The sequence below is a fragment of the Macaca mulatta genome, chromosome 4 (genome assembly GCF_049350105.2).
Source record: "Macaca mulatta isolate MMU2019108-1 chromosome 4, T2T-MMU8v2.0, whole genome shotgun sequence".
Classification (NCBI taxonomy): Eukaryota; Metazoa; Chordata; class Mammalia; order Primates; family Cercopithecidae; genus Macaca; species Macaca mulatta.
The window spans coordinates 37,610,725-37,625,895 of NC_133409.1; the positions used below are offsets into that span (position 1 = coordinate 37,610,725).

Below are 15,171 nucleotides of genomic sequence, written 5' to 3' on the forward strand. Positions count from 1 at the left end.
TTGCAAATGTAAACAATTATTGGAATTTCAAGGAAAAGGGGATTTTATGCAATAATTTTTTTCTCCAGTACTAGAACTCTGAAAGTATATTAGTATATACATATTTCCATCAAATAAAAAGGGGGAAATATAGCTCAACTAGTTCAACAATGCATTGTAAATAAATGGAAAAAATTAGGAGAGGACATATCATACCTGCTTTATCAGGCATGATTTTTCTCTTACTGGTTACATAGCCCAAACAATCTACTTCTGCAGCCACTTTCACAAAAATAGTAATTTTGTCTTACTTTGATGTATCTCATCCATACAATAGTAGCATAGGTAAGGGAAATTATTTGTAAGTTAGACTTAAGAAAGATTTGCTGTGGGTCTTCGCATCATTGTTTCTTTCAAATCTCAACCATTTAAGAAAATGAGCCAGATTTATTTTTATGGGTCAGTATTTTAAGAGGGGTATCTTTCAACATGCAAAAATAGCAATGAAGAAAATAAACCTATCTGATTTTTTTCTGTCCTAATATATTCTCCTTTGGCTTGCCAAAATTTGGCTAATTAGGCTGGTAAAATTAATATCATTGAAAGGTGAGTTATCTCGTTTCTTACCAAGCAAATTTGCACTGTGTTCTCTCGCTGTCTGCCCTGCTCATTTCCTAGGAACCTGGGGCCACACTATTGTAGGTAGGCTCCTAGCAGGCTGTGCTGTTACCAGTATTTATGCCTAAAATATGCCTCTAGGGGCAGTGTCCTATGTCCTGCTTTTGAGCAGTGTGTCTTTTCACAACCTTCAGTGTGCTGCCAGCAAGAGATTAGACTAAGTCACCAGAGAAATGGCTCTGGGAGGGAGCTTCGGTTCTGTGCAAACATTGCTATGACCTCAGAGGGACAACAAGGACTAGCCTCACACAAGAACAAAGGTAGAAAGAATGAAAAAGAGGGAAGGAAGGAAGGAAGAGAGGAAGGAAAGAAGGGTGGGAGAGAGGAAGGAGAAAATGTAGTTGAAATACAACTCATGCTCCGTCCACTTACTACCAAATGCTAGATAATGCATTCATCCTGTGAATTCTTTAATCTCTAGTAAAAGTTTGACTCATTTATATCTTTTCTTGAGCCCACGGAGGTCAAGGTTGTAGTGAGCCATGATTGTGCCACTGCGTTCTAGCCTGTGTGACAGAGTAAGACCCTATCTCAAAAAAAAAAAAAAAAAAAAAAAAAAAAAAGAAAGAAAGAAAAGAAAAGAAAATTGTCAGCAATTATTTGGGACAAATCTAATGATGCAAAATTAGTATTCTTATTTAGTACAAACAATGGTCAATCAAAGCCAGTTTTTCCCATTGTAAATCTTAGGATATGTGCATTTGCATGAATGTATTATGTGCATATAGTTAATACATTTTCTCTCAAAAAAAAAAAAAAGAAATGACAAGGGAAATCGATATCGCTGGTATTCATTTTGGAAATGATCTTTATATATTTGTCATTTATAATATTGGTAATGTTTAAGAGAATTTAGCATGTTAAAATACTTAAAATAACTTTGTGATTACCACTTAAAATATATTATTAAATAATTGATTTAGACATAATTTTTAAGTTGAAAGGCACAAGAGAAGTTTAATGTAAAAGGTATTATAATTTTAGGATCTTCAAATTCACTGTATTTGTAAGTAAGTAAGTAATTAAGTTTACAATTTAAGTATTATGGAAGTTTTTATGTGTCTGATAACTAAATCATCAATAATAGAACTTATTTAATAAATTCAGATAAAATACTAAGGGAATTAAATTCACTAGTCTGTAACTGCCATTTGAAAGCTGTTAAAAGTTGCTAAATGTATATACAGAATAACTTCTGTTTATAAGTTATAAATTAAATAAAGTTTATAAATTAGAAGCTAAATAAAAGTTACATATTAAGTAAAATTTTAAGGAAGATCTAGGCTTTTCAATATTATTTTCTAAATGAAATATTGGTTATAAAAGCCAAAATTACTTTGACATATCTTTTCTTTTCTTTCTCTCTCTCTTTTTTTTTTTTTTTTTTTTTTTTTTTTTGAGATGGAGTCTCTCTCGGTTGCCAGGCTGGAGTGCAGTGGCTCGATCTCGGCTCACTGCAACCTCCACCTCCCGGGTTCAAGCAATTCTCCTGCCTTAGCCTCCTGAGTAGCTGGGACTACAGGAGTGCGCCACCACACAGCTAATTTCTGTATTTTTAGTAGAGACAGGGTTTCACCATGTTGGCCAAGATGGTCTTGATCTCTTGACCTCAGGTCATCCGCCCGCCTCAGCCTCCCAAAGTGCTGGGATTACAGGCATGAGTCACCGTGCCAGGCTGACATATCTTTTCTACACACAAAAAGAACACAGAAAACTCAAACTGATCTTAAAAATTAAAAAAGAAATTAGCCAAATGGAAGAGGATGGTGAATAGCCTCCACATAGGGCAAACAGGGTGAATGACTAACTGAGGGGGCAATGATTCCTTCAGAGGAGTATGCAGCTGGGAGGAGACATTCGATGTGCAAGGAAAAAGAAGACCAAGTTGAGTACGTGCAAAATGTGATGCCTTTGGGAAGAATTTCAAAACTTTATCTCAGAGCAATGAAAAGCTACCTTTGTCAGCTCCAACAGGAAACAGATGGCACAGTCAACCTGGCTGATTGAGGAGAGCTTAATAAAGGACCATTTACTAGGGTGTGGTGTGGGCAGTGTTTAAGGGAACTAGAAAAAAGCAGTCTCATAGCCAGGGGTAGCAATAGCAGGGAACCACCACCTCAGCTAGATCAGAAGTGGCAGGGGAAGGAAGCAGTTACGGGAAATTTGAGAGGATGACTGCATGGAGAGGGACTCCAAATGGCCTTTCCTAGAGGAACACAACCAGCCCCAGGGCAATGTGGCAGAAAGGTTGCCTGGGATAAGTACCCGACTTCACCCTCCTTCCACCAGCTGATCTCCTGCGGGTGCTTCCCAATGGTGAACTGTCATCTGAAACCTTGAGCAGGAGAACGCCTTAATCCAGTTTGTACAGGCCAACCCCCTACCCAGACTGGGTGGAGAAGGCTTGGGGCCTATGAAAGGATCTAGCATAGAAACTGTTTAAAATACTTAAGAGAAAAGTGTCAATGACAGATAACTGTGCAGAATCTATTGGAAAGCTGTGAAACTGGAGAGAAGAAGACAGGGGTGGGAGGCAAGGCATATTACAGATGAATTTCCAAATGAATATTTCTATTCTTTAATGAGTACTCAATGTCTATCTTAATGAATATACACAGATCCCATATAACCTTACAGCTATAGGTTTCATGCAGCTACTTAGCTAAGTCTATCCAAAAAGATTATCCCAGGTCTATCTAGGTATATTTATACCTACAGACAGTTCTCATTCTAACAGCCGTGTGCCAATGTCCCAATACTGAAGCCATCTGTCCCTATACTGCTCCCTCCCCTCTTTAAATCATCTAATGCTGCTTCCAGAGTAGTACATGGGCACACACACATACATACACACACACGCGCACACACACATACACACACGCACACACACACACAAAGAGATAAACATATATACCAAAGTTTTTAGAGTAAAGAAGTAGACACTACCTGGCTAATGGGATTATTTATATCCCAAACTTCAGCATCACACAATATACCTATGTAAACCTACACATGTACCCCCTGAATCTTAGATAAACATTGAAATTATTTTTCAAAAAGACTCATGCACCCGTATGTTCATCTCAGCACTATTCACAATAGCAAAGGCATGCAATCAACCCAGGTTCCCAACAACAGTTGACTGGATAAAGAAAATGTGGTATATACACACCATGGAAGACTATACAGCCATCAAAAGAATGGAATCATGCCCTTTGCAGCAACGTGTATGTAGCTGGAAACCATTATCCTAAGCGAACTCATACAGTAACAGAAAACCAAATACCGCCTGTTCTCACTTATAAGTAGGAGCTAAACACTGGGTACATATAGCCATAAAAATGGTAAAAGTAGACACTGGGGAATACAAGAGAGGACAAGGAGGGAAGGAAGTTTTGAATAAAACTACCTACAGTTCACTGTACTCACTACCTGGATGACGGATTCATCCATACTCCAAACATCAACATCGTGCAATATACCTAGGTAACAAACCTGATCATGCATCTCCTGATTCTAAAATAAAAGTTTAAATAAATATCCCTCCAAATTAAATAAATAAATAAGTGGAGAAACAAATACGAATTTTTAAAACAGAAACTGAAAAGAAGCCAAAAGTAGAAGGACCACCGGGTATAAAGAATCTATCACTACAGAAGTGGAGAAAGTTAATTTTAATGTCCTCACCTGCGAAGGGAGAGGCATGGCTGGGTGATGTCTACTGTCCTGTGAGACTGTCAGAAAGAAGGCGCTTGGCAGTGCTTCTCACCCTAATGTCCCTTCCTAGATAGAGCCAAAATTATTCAAATCTAGATCAGCCTTTAGACTGGATTATCCGTTGGTAATTATGCAAAGTTAAATATCCTTTGGTAAAAATGAGAATATTTTACGGCTATCAATTATGCATTTATTAGGCACATTTACTATTTGCCTAACAAGTAGAGGGAATAAAAACTGTAACAATGGTGACAGGGAGGTAGCCCTTACTGACTTACAATGCCCTTTGAGATGGAAGTTGAGCCTGGATAATTTTCCATGATTGGATCTAGGACAAAGAGTATTTGGGTATTGGGAGAAAACAACTTAGAAAAGAGACAGGAAAAAGACAAAATTAAAATATCCTATTTCAAAGTTTGACCTAAGGCTGACCTTGGTCAGGAAAAGAGGAACATTCGGCTGGGTGCACTGGGGGTGGATCATGCCTGTAATCCCAGCACTTTCGGAGGCTGAGGAGGGCAGATTGCTTGAGCCTATGAGTTCAAGACCAGCCTGGACAACATGGCGAAACCCTGTCTCTACTATAACTACAAAAGCTAGCCGGATGTGATGGCACACACTTGTAATCTCAGCTACTTGGGAGGCTGAGGTGGGAGGATTGCTTGAGCCCAGGTGGTGGAGGTTGCAGTGAGCTGAGATTGTGCCACTGGACTCCAGCCTGGGTGACAGAGTGAGACCCTGTCTCAAAAACAAACGTACAAAAAAACTTAAATTTTTTTTTTAAAAAAAAGGAAGAAAAGGGAATATTCTAGTCTCCTTCTCCTTTTCCTCTTCTCCCTCCTACAACATAATCCCAGGTATGAGGGGATTGTGGACATGACTGACATATGTGCTCATGTATTTCCCAACTCATGAAGGTTCTGTTGATCTCTTAATGCTTCACAGAAAAGTCACTGAAAAAATGTTCACCAAAGGTAATGATCTGATATAGATTGTAGGTATTATGGTGTGATGAAATTTGTTTGGGGGCACCCTAAGGAAGACTTTTGGAGAAAGTGGTTGAAACAAGGACAAGGAGAGACCTTGTGATTGCTGGCCAATCATGAAGACATACCAAGCAGATTAAGATGCTAGAGAAACAGGAACCAGAAAGTCATTTCAAATGTAAACCACAAAGTAAATAATTGCAAAAGCAAAAGCTCAAATTGCATATGTTGATTCATAATCAATCTGCCTCACCTGTGGAAAACTCTTTGTAGTGAGCCTAAAGGTATCAGAAAATAACTGAATAATTTATAAAATGATGGTTAATGATTCTCCCAAGACATATGATAAGGCAGGCCACTAGTTGATAATAAAAGCCGACCTTAAGGCACACTTCCTTCATGGACCCACAGGCTGCAATGATCTTCCTTTTCCTGAATTCCTAGAATGGTATCAGATAGTAACCAAAGCCAACACTTTATAAAAAATTCTTATATTGCTTTTTAATTGTCTCATGTATGTAAATCTAGGCCAACCTATTCTGAACTATGTTTTATATTTCTTTTGTACATTTGCCCCACCAGTTAGAGGTAAGTGTGGATTGGAAGTGAGTTAACAATTAACAAATAATTGAATAATAGATTTACCGGTCAAAGATAGTGAATGTACCTCTTGTGTAGGTGATAGAACACTTACCTCAATTACTGAAATTTAATAGTATCATGTTTGTAGTGTTCTGGGGATGTAAGGTATATGTCGCAAGTCAAAATAATAACAATCTCATTTGCAATATTCTATTCACTTTCACAACAGCTTTTTATTAATGTGCTTCAGGAAACAAATTTGCAGTTTCTGAATGGGAACTAAATATTTTTCCTGACACTATGTACTTGAGTGCTTTCTGAAACCATGGATAAAAAAAGCCATGAATAAGAGGGTTGCAAGTAGAGTTGAAGTACCCAAGCCACACTAAAAGATCCAATATTAGTATGGGAGTGGAGTAGTCTAGGTATGGGTCAATCAGAACAGCAAGGAAACAAGGCAACCAGCAAGCCAGAAACACCCCCATTACTATACCCAGGGTCTTCGCTGCTTTCCTGTCCTTTTTCTTGGATAGGTGTTTTTTCACTGCCCCCTTTGTGCTTTCAGGCACATGGCTGATGACTCGAGCATGCTGTTTGGAAACGATAAAGATTTTGCCGTAAATACCAACCATGATGGAGCCAGGGGTAAAGAAACATGTAGTGAACAATATTGTCCCCCAAAATTTATTGAAAGTAAGGGCACAGAAATTGAAGCAAGCGACAAGTATCTTATAGCTCTGCATACCGGAAACATTGGCCTCGGATAGAACTAAACCAAAAGAAAAAAGAGCAGGAACTGACCAGCAAAATGCCAGCAGTCGCTTTATGGTGGAGCTCGTCATTCTGGTTGTGTGATATAAAGGGTAACACACAGCATAAAATCGGTCAATAGCAATGGAACAGAGGTGGAAAATGGAGGTCAGGCTGAGCATCATGTCAAAGCTCGTGTGGAATTTACAAAAGCCATCTCCAAAGTACCAGCAGCTCTCCACTGATCGCACCATGCTGTATGGCATAATGACACAACCCAGCAGAAAGTCCGTGGTTGCCATGGAGAGGATCAGAAAGTTTGTGGGAGAGTGAAGCTGTTTGAAATGCGATATAGAAACTATTATAACCAAGTTTCCAAAAATAGTGATAATCATGGCTCCAGTCATAACCGAATACATTATCACCCGGACATGAAAAGAGCGGTTGGTGGGAGGACAGGATTTATTTACAAATTTTGGACAACTGGATAGGTCTTCGGGAATGTAAATTAGATCCATGGTGCTTTACCACTTGAAATTTCTTTCCAGAAGGATGAGTCACTGTTTCTTCTCTTCTTAAAATGATTCCAGTAAATTTCAGCTCCTAATAGTACAAGAGTGTTCAAAGTTATCTATTATTAATTCACTTCAATTGCAATTTATTTAAATATTTTAAATTATATCAACTGTGTTTGCTTTCTGAGTTACTTGCTGCATTATAAAAATGAAATTTTTCAATTGTGTATTTTTTCTTGTGTTATCCTATTTAATTCTATTTCATCCATCTATCCATCCATGTATCCAACATAGGTTTATCTATTGACTGTTTTATTCCTGGTAAAGAATTGGGAGATTTTCAAGAATTTTTGGTCAGCTTTCACTTTGAACAGACACATTCCTAGAAACTGTTTTGAATGTGGCTGCTAACATCTCTTGCATCATAAAAAATACTCAATACACAAAAACCAAGTGAAATGCCAAAGTTTTTCTTTAGGCATTCTTTTGATAATTTGCAATCTTCATTTTTTTTTTTTTTTTTTTTTTTTTTTTTTTTTTTTTTGAGACGGAGTCTTGCTGTGTCACCCAGGCTGGAGTGCAATGGCCAGATCTCGGCTCACTGCAAGCTCCGCCTCCCGGGTTCACGCCATTCTCCTGCCTCAGCCTCCCGAGTAGCTGGGACTACAGGCACCCGCCACCTCGCCCGGCTAGTTTTTTTTTTGTATTTTTTATTAGAGACGGGGTTTCACCGTGTTAGCCAGGATGGTCTCGATCTCCTGACCTCGTGATCCGCCCGTCTCGGCCTCCCAAAGTGCTGGGATTACAGGCTTGAGCCACCGCGCCCGGCCTGCAATCTTCATTTGTAAACAGTGTGCAAATGTTTTAAGAGTTATAAATGGCATATTGCTGCCAAAACATGCAGTACCATGAAACATGGCTGTTGCAAGCCATGTGCCTATGGATTAAACCATGCATCTGGGTCAGTGCTTCATAGCTTCTCTGTTTGCTACTCTCTTCCCGTCCTTCCTTCTGCCTCTCCTGTCCTCTAGTCTTCATGCTCCTTCCCTGTACTTCTTAAGTCTTATAGCATCTCTGAGATTCTAACTAGTGAAGCCATGTCATATGTTCCATCCCTGAGAGACCAATAAAAATCACAAATTCCACACTCACAGACCCAGTTACTCAAGTCTCACATGACTCCTTTTGGTCATAGTGGGCTGATTAAAGGAGGGTGGACACATCGCATAAATAAAAACTTCCAATGAATTGTCACACTTGCTTTGCTATTTGCTTTGGAATACACATCACCTTGAAAAGCCACTCCCTGGCAACCTCAAAAGAAGCTTGACACTGTGCCTATAACAAAGCACGGAGTCTGCTTAGTGGGTCACAGAAAAGTAGGTTCAATCTTGAGTGAATCAGACAGAGGAGACACCCTGGGCCTATGCTGAATTCTCCCAAGTTATATAAAGATTCAACTGCAGTGTACATTTAACAAATGCATCTAGTTAGGCAGATTCAGTTTAGTTTTTCCTTTAGAATCCTAAGAAAGAGCACAAAAATAACCTCCGAGAAAGAGCAAAAACTGACCCCTTCCTCATCTCAAGGTGCTATTAGTTCCCTTCCTTCCTTTTGATTCTGTCATTCTTCCCGACTGACAGGGAAGAAAAGGAACTTCCTGGTGACAAAAGAACCTGAATTTTGCTGGTTAGAGACATTTCTTATTGCCAAGTCACAGGAAGGTGTCTCTTTGGAAAGTCTTAGGAGGACCTTTTATAGAGCTGACTGTTGCATGTGACTCCCTCATTTCTCTAAGTTAAAGGTTTACATCAACGACTTCCAAAGAGGAGGTAGCAAAAGAGGCTTGCATTGAGAGTTCTCCTAGTCCAGCTTCTGCCATCAGCCAGCTGTGAACTCTCAGTGATGGGAGGTGTGCTGGGGTAGATGAGGAGCCTTGCAGGCTTTTCCAGCTCTGAAAGTGTGGAATCACTGGTAACAGAAAGGTGGTTCATTTTAAATCATCTTCTTGTAAACAAATAAGAAACAGAAGAGCAGAGAAACAAGATGAAAGAGAGATATGAAATAAAGTTTGGGGTTCAATACAGAGATTCAATGAATAGTACTTTCAGTTCTGGGACATGTCTGATCAATATTAGTTAATATTTAGCCATAAAAAAGAATGAAATCTTGTCATCTGCAACAGCATGAGTGGAACTGGAGGACAATATGTTAGCTGTAATAGCCAGGCATAGAGAGACAAATGTCTCACGTTCTCACTTATTTAGGGAGAAAAAAAAAAAAAAGCATTGAACTCATGGAGATAGGGAGCAGCATGATGGTTATCAGAGGCTGGAAAGGATAGTGGGGAGAGGGGGATAAGGAGGGAATGGTTACTGGGTACAAAAATACAGTTAGATAGAGTGAATATAATCTAGTATTAAGTAGCACATTGGGTGATTATAGTTGATAATAACTTACTATATATTTTAAAATGACTAAAAGAGTAGAATTGGAATAATCCTAACACAAAAGAAATAATAAATGCTTGAGATGATGGTTACTCCAGTTACTCTGGTTTGACCATTACACATTGAATTCCTGTATCAAAATATCACACGTACCCTATTAATATGTACAACTATTATGTATCCATCGTAATTTCAAAAAATTTTAAAGGAAAAGTTGATCAGGTTCAGGATAGGGTACCCCAAAACATGGCACCTTGGCATTTGAGGAAATAGTGGAAGTAAGTTTACTCTGGCCTTCTCCCACTTCTTCCCTAAATCAGACCCTAAAAGAATGATCTGGTCTTCTCCTAAAAGAGGTCATAAGACCCTCTTGTGTCCTATACTCGGGGGAAAAGAATGTCACACAGAGATACCAGGAAGAATCTGAACAAACAGGCCTTGTTAAGTTAGCCCCCAGTTTATTACTATTATATCATATCTTTTTGTCATACTTTTGCATGACTGTTCATAAAAATGCACAGTTTTTACTGTTTTGAGGCAGTATTCATTAATGAAGTATCCTGTGTCATGTAAAATTTATATTAAATAAACATGTGTGCTTTTCTCTTGTTAAAAATTATATTGAGGATACTTTTCTCTCCATTATAGATAGTCCTCCACTCACTGCCTCTCTTTATTCTTTGGTTTTCACCAAGGAAATGTTGTGAACATCTAGCCTGGGCCCCGTTTGAGCACATTAGTGATAGCACTTGAGAAATAATTGTTGAATTTATATCTGTGTTAAAAAATATATGAACTCACCACCATGAGACAAGTAACTTGTCTATCCATCACCACTGGATTCTCAGTATCTAAGTTAAGGCTTCTGGTATACACTAGAGACATATGTTTCAACGAATAAACCTACACATAAATTGTAAATCATTACTGCTTTAAAAATATCTGCATTGTTTCAATGAAAGCAATTAATTCAATGTGCTTAAATCATCCCTATAAATGAATGGACTCGTTTCAGGAGTACACTTCACGAAAATTTCTTCTGGAATTGAATTGTTGATGGTGTTCTTATAAAATAACCCCTCCCAAAGTAGCATTTAGACAGAAGGAGCTGAGAGATTTTGTGTAGACATAATTTACTGATCCTGTAGCATGAGAAAACCAGAGATTTTGACTCTGGACAGAGATAGACAGTGTTAGTAGAAGAAAACAAAAGTGGAAGTATTTCAGCTAAATGCAGTTGGGAGGTGCTGCTGCCAGTGGCATGACACCCCTCAGTGTCCCACTGAGGTGTGAAGATGGGATTGTCTTGGCTCTTTTCAGTCCCATATGTGATGTTCGCACCTTATCTACCACTTAGAGGAATTGGGGATTTTCTTCCAGCTAAAACTCACATACTCTCAAAGATAAAAGGAAATACTCTTGCAAAATACAGACTTGCAGTTAAACTCATACAGTATTTAAATCCATGAATACATATGCAGTTAATGTTTATGATTACACAGGAGACTCAGCCACACCCCAGTTGCCCCTATGACCTTATTGATCACAGTCACGACATTTAAGCAACCTCACATAGGTCTTACGTATAAGTAACTGTTTCGTGTTTTAAGTATTGGGAGGATTCTATAAGATGTTTCAACATGCGATCAAATCTTTCACTATGTGCAACTTCCTATATACACAAGGAAAATTCATATACTTTCAGAACTGGAGAAGGCCATAAATGAAATATTTACAAATATGTATTATGTGGTGCAGTTTCTAGCCTCATCGTTATCTTAACATTCCACAGTGGGCATCTGTGTAGTAAGAACACAGTGAGGCTCACAATAACCAGCTTTAACAAACTAACAATATTCTTTTGGAAAACTGTATTCTAATTTCCAAATAACTGATTTGCAAATAAACTTTTACTGTTTCATAATACGTTTATACATTTGAAGTTGACATGCAGATCTTTGCGGTCATTAACATTGTTCCTACCTTCCTCCCTGCTTTTCTTCATAAAAATTATGCTAGCTCCTTTAGCTTTTTTAGACTTTTATGTCATCTATTATGTTGAATCACATAGCCTCTATGAAATTCTCAGTTTTTAAGTTACAAATGTTCAAATATTAATAATTACAAATAATTTCCCGCTGGGACCTTTTCCTTTTCCTCCTCAAGTTTTAGTTTTAAGCACTGACTAAGGTTAGCATATCTCCAGCCACATACATTTGGAAAAAGTCAGATTTACAATGCAATATATCATGGAGTTAATGCTTGTTGAAGAGAATATTTGATTGTCTGGACACATTCATTTTAGTAGGAGGCAGAGATGACTTAACAGCAATACCAAGTTAGGAATCTAATTTTCACAGCCTTCCAGGATGAATACCATATAACCTGTAGCAGACTGTAATCGTGGTTCTGACCATAGAGGCAAGCATTTGTACATGTGCTCTACCTGGCACCAAATAAAGGTGTCACTACTGCCATAAAACATGTTCTCCTCTTCTAGAACCTACCTATCTGGGCAAAGAACTTACAATTGCCATTGCCACCTATGTATGTATGTACAAACATATAAATCAATATAAATTATAATTTCATTTTTCCTTGTTGGAAAAACAGGTAAGAAAGATAAGCAAAGGAAGATATGAGCTATTAGTGTTCCACTTCTTCAATGTATTAACTCAGATTATATGTACAAAGAAGCAGATTTTTAAAGGTTTCTCATTTGAACACAAATTTGATAATGTCATAAATAATTCTCCTTTAAATTCTGACAGCCCTAGGGCTCTTGGAATTTAAGACTGAAGTCTAAAACTATTGATATATAATGGCAGAGAGGAAAGTGCATTTTAGCATTGTTGAAATACCTAACTACGTTTACTGAATCATGTCTTGCATAGTTCTTGTACTTTGCAAAAGTATTTTATATGCCACTATATAAAAATTTACCAACCTTGTCAAATGAATTTTTATGGAAAAATTAAGACCTTTCTTTCACCAGAAAATTATGATTATTTTTTAGTTAAAAACTATCTTCTCAATTGCAACCCATTTCAACAATTTCTGATTCTTTATAAAATGCAACTGTTACTATTCACTTATTTTGAAGAAGAGAATAAATCAGCAATAATTTAAAAAGAATAGAACATTTCCAATTCTTTTTATTGACCCAGTACCTTCCCTTTCCTGATATGTTAGTTGTGAATCAATGACCCTCTTCCTGTGGCTTCACAGGTGCGATATCAGGAAATTCCGGAAAGTTCAGTGTAGAGGATTAAGATATCTGATTCCTATATAAGTTTGCTTCTGCTCTCAGGAGAACTGGAGTAGAGAACTCAGATCCAGGAGCTTCCAGATAGGCAGTAACTGTGGAGTCCCGGTGGGATTACTCTTTTAACTTTCTCAAGAGATACTGAAATACCCTGGGTTTTTTGTTTGTTTGTTTGTTTTGATTTTTTTTGAGACAGAGTCTTACTCTGTCACCAGGCTGGAGGGCAGTGGTGCGATCTCAGCTCATGGCAATCTCTGCCACCTGGGTTCAAGCGATTCTCCTGCCTCAGCCGCCCAAGTAGCTGGGACTACAGATGCACGTCACCATGTCCAGTTAATTTTTGTATTTTTTAGTAGGGACAGGGTTTCACTATGTTGGCCAGGATGGTCTCCATCTCTTGACCTCATGATCCGCCCACCTGGGCCTCCCAAAGTGCTGGGATTATAGGCATCCCTGTGTGTTTTTAATGGCCCAGTTTGTTTTATTTTTTTTTTTCCAAATGAAAGACTACTTTATATCTGATTTCATGATCATTCTAGGAAGATTAAGTATAGACATTTCCATATATTGAAAATACACAGATGTATGGGCTCAATTAAATGCTGGCTAATATCCAAGGGGGGAATAATTGTCTGAATCATAAAAGGTTTCTGTTTATACTTTGATTCCTAAATGTAATGAGAAAATACTGGGATGGGAGAGAATTTTTATTTTTACTTCAGTGATTTGTACAAGTTTGAATTTTGAAAATCTTTGTTTTAAAAAAAAATCCAGTTAAAATGTCACAAATCTGAAAAAATAAAAAAGTTCAGTAAACAAAGAACACAGAATAAGTCAAGAAAGCTGGGCTCTAGTCCTGCACTTATAACTAGTTGCATAATCCAGGGTAAACCACTAAATCCCCCAGGCTCAGTTTTCGCATTTGTAACTTCCTATAAAATTCTGGGTGTTGAGGAAGATGACTTTACTAATCCTGGGAAATGAAGGCAGAGTGAACGGTAGAAGGCAGCAAGTATGCAGGATGGGGGATCGCTCTGTCATCCTCACTAGAACACAGCAAGGTGATTACATTTTGAAACGTAAAAGGACATTGAAAAGGTACTGACAGATTTGCTTTCATAACTGCACCTGGATACAACTACTCTCTTCTTGAAAACTCACAATTTTCATTGCTATAATGTAAATGAAGAAATTAAACAAGGAATATTTCAGTGAAACACAGTTCACTACCATATACAAACACACACACACACACACACACACATTCACAGAGATACATCTGAAAATAAAACTTCATGAAGCTATACTTAGCCTCAGTGCAAGTGATGTATTTTGATATTATCTATTTTCTATTTTCTTCTATTCTAATTTGCTTTTCATTAAAAATGTTGTTTGCAGCCAGTGGTTTACTGGAGCCACCTATGATTATTTTCAAGAAGAGTTTGTTAACTTTTCAGGACATTACACTTATAGGTTAAAATCCCTTATAAGGAAAGGGTTTTTAAATGTATATACCATGGAAATCCTCAAACTCTACAAATTAGGACTTTTTTTTAGAGCCCAGTGTTGAACTTATACCAACACATCACTGGTCACAGCCCATCAGTTTTTAATGAGTCTCAGCCTGAAGTTAATAATTTTCTTCTTTATCTCTCCCTCTCATTCTTGCGTTATTAAAAAGTATGTGTATAAATATCAAGCAAAAAGGAAAGATGGACTCAAAACAAACTTAAGTAGGTATTTCACATTTATTGAAACATCAGAACACCAAATAGCAATACAAAATGTGGATGAGCCTATGGAGGAAAGGAAGACACTGAACAGAGTTCTACTGCATGTAACATGGAAACTAACTAGCTGCTGTGATTAGGATGGCTCCTGAATGAAAACCTGCCTGAAGTCTGTGGCCCCAGTTACTCAGTTTGCCATTTCTTCTTTTAGTTAAGAAACGTTTGTTCTCACAACAGCAGAATCTAGCAAAGGCTTAACCCTCAGCTAACACGTAACTGACTCCTGGAAGAATATGGGTTTTCGAAATTGTTATTTCCATATTTACTCACCTATCATTTTTAGTTGCTGATGTTCCAAAGTACATCTGATAAGATACTGAGGAACAAAAATGAAATGGGAATATCACACAAAGTGTCTGTGGTGGAGTGGGGGACAAGCAGTTCCCAAGCTCAGCCTATGTTTTGACCCTTTTTGAACAGTATAAAAGCTTTTGTGTGTCCTCTTTGCTCCATCTCTGG

At 37.8% G+C, this 15,171-nt stretch overlaps 2 protein-coding genes across 2 annotated transcripts in view; both read right to left on the reverse strand.

The window, feature by feature from the left end:
• The window catches only part of TAAR5 (trace amine associated receptor 5), a 29,189-nt gene extending 14,159 nt beyond the window's left edge, over positions 1-15,030 (reverse strand). The window contains exons 1-3 of the mRNA XM_077998668.1: positions 14,983-15,030; positions 7,118-7,295; positions 6,436-6,532 (exon numbers count right to left, since the gene is read on the reverse strand). The gene's annotated coding sequence lies outside the window, so the exon portion shown is untranslated. The remainder of the gene's footprint in view (positions 1-6,435; positions 6,533-7,117; positions 7,296-14,982) is intronic.
• TAAR3 (trace amine-associated receptor 3) lies at positions 6,179-7,210 on the reverse strand. The gene is given in 1 exon segment (NM_001171574.1): positions 6,179-7,210. A coding segment is annotated over 1 exon segment (1,032 nt).
• Positions 15,031-15,171: the final 141 nt, after the last annotated feature.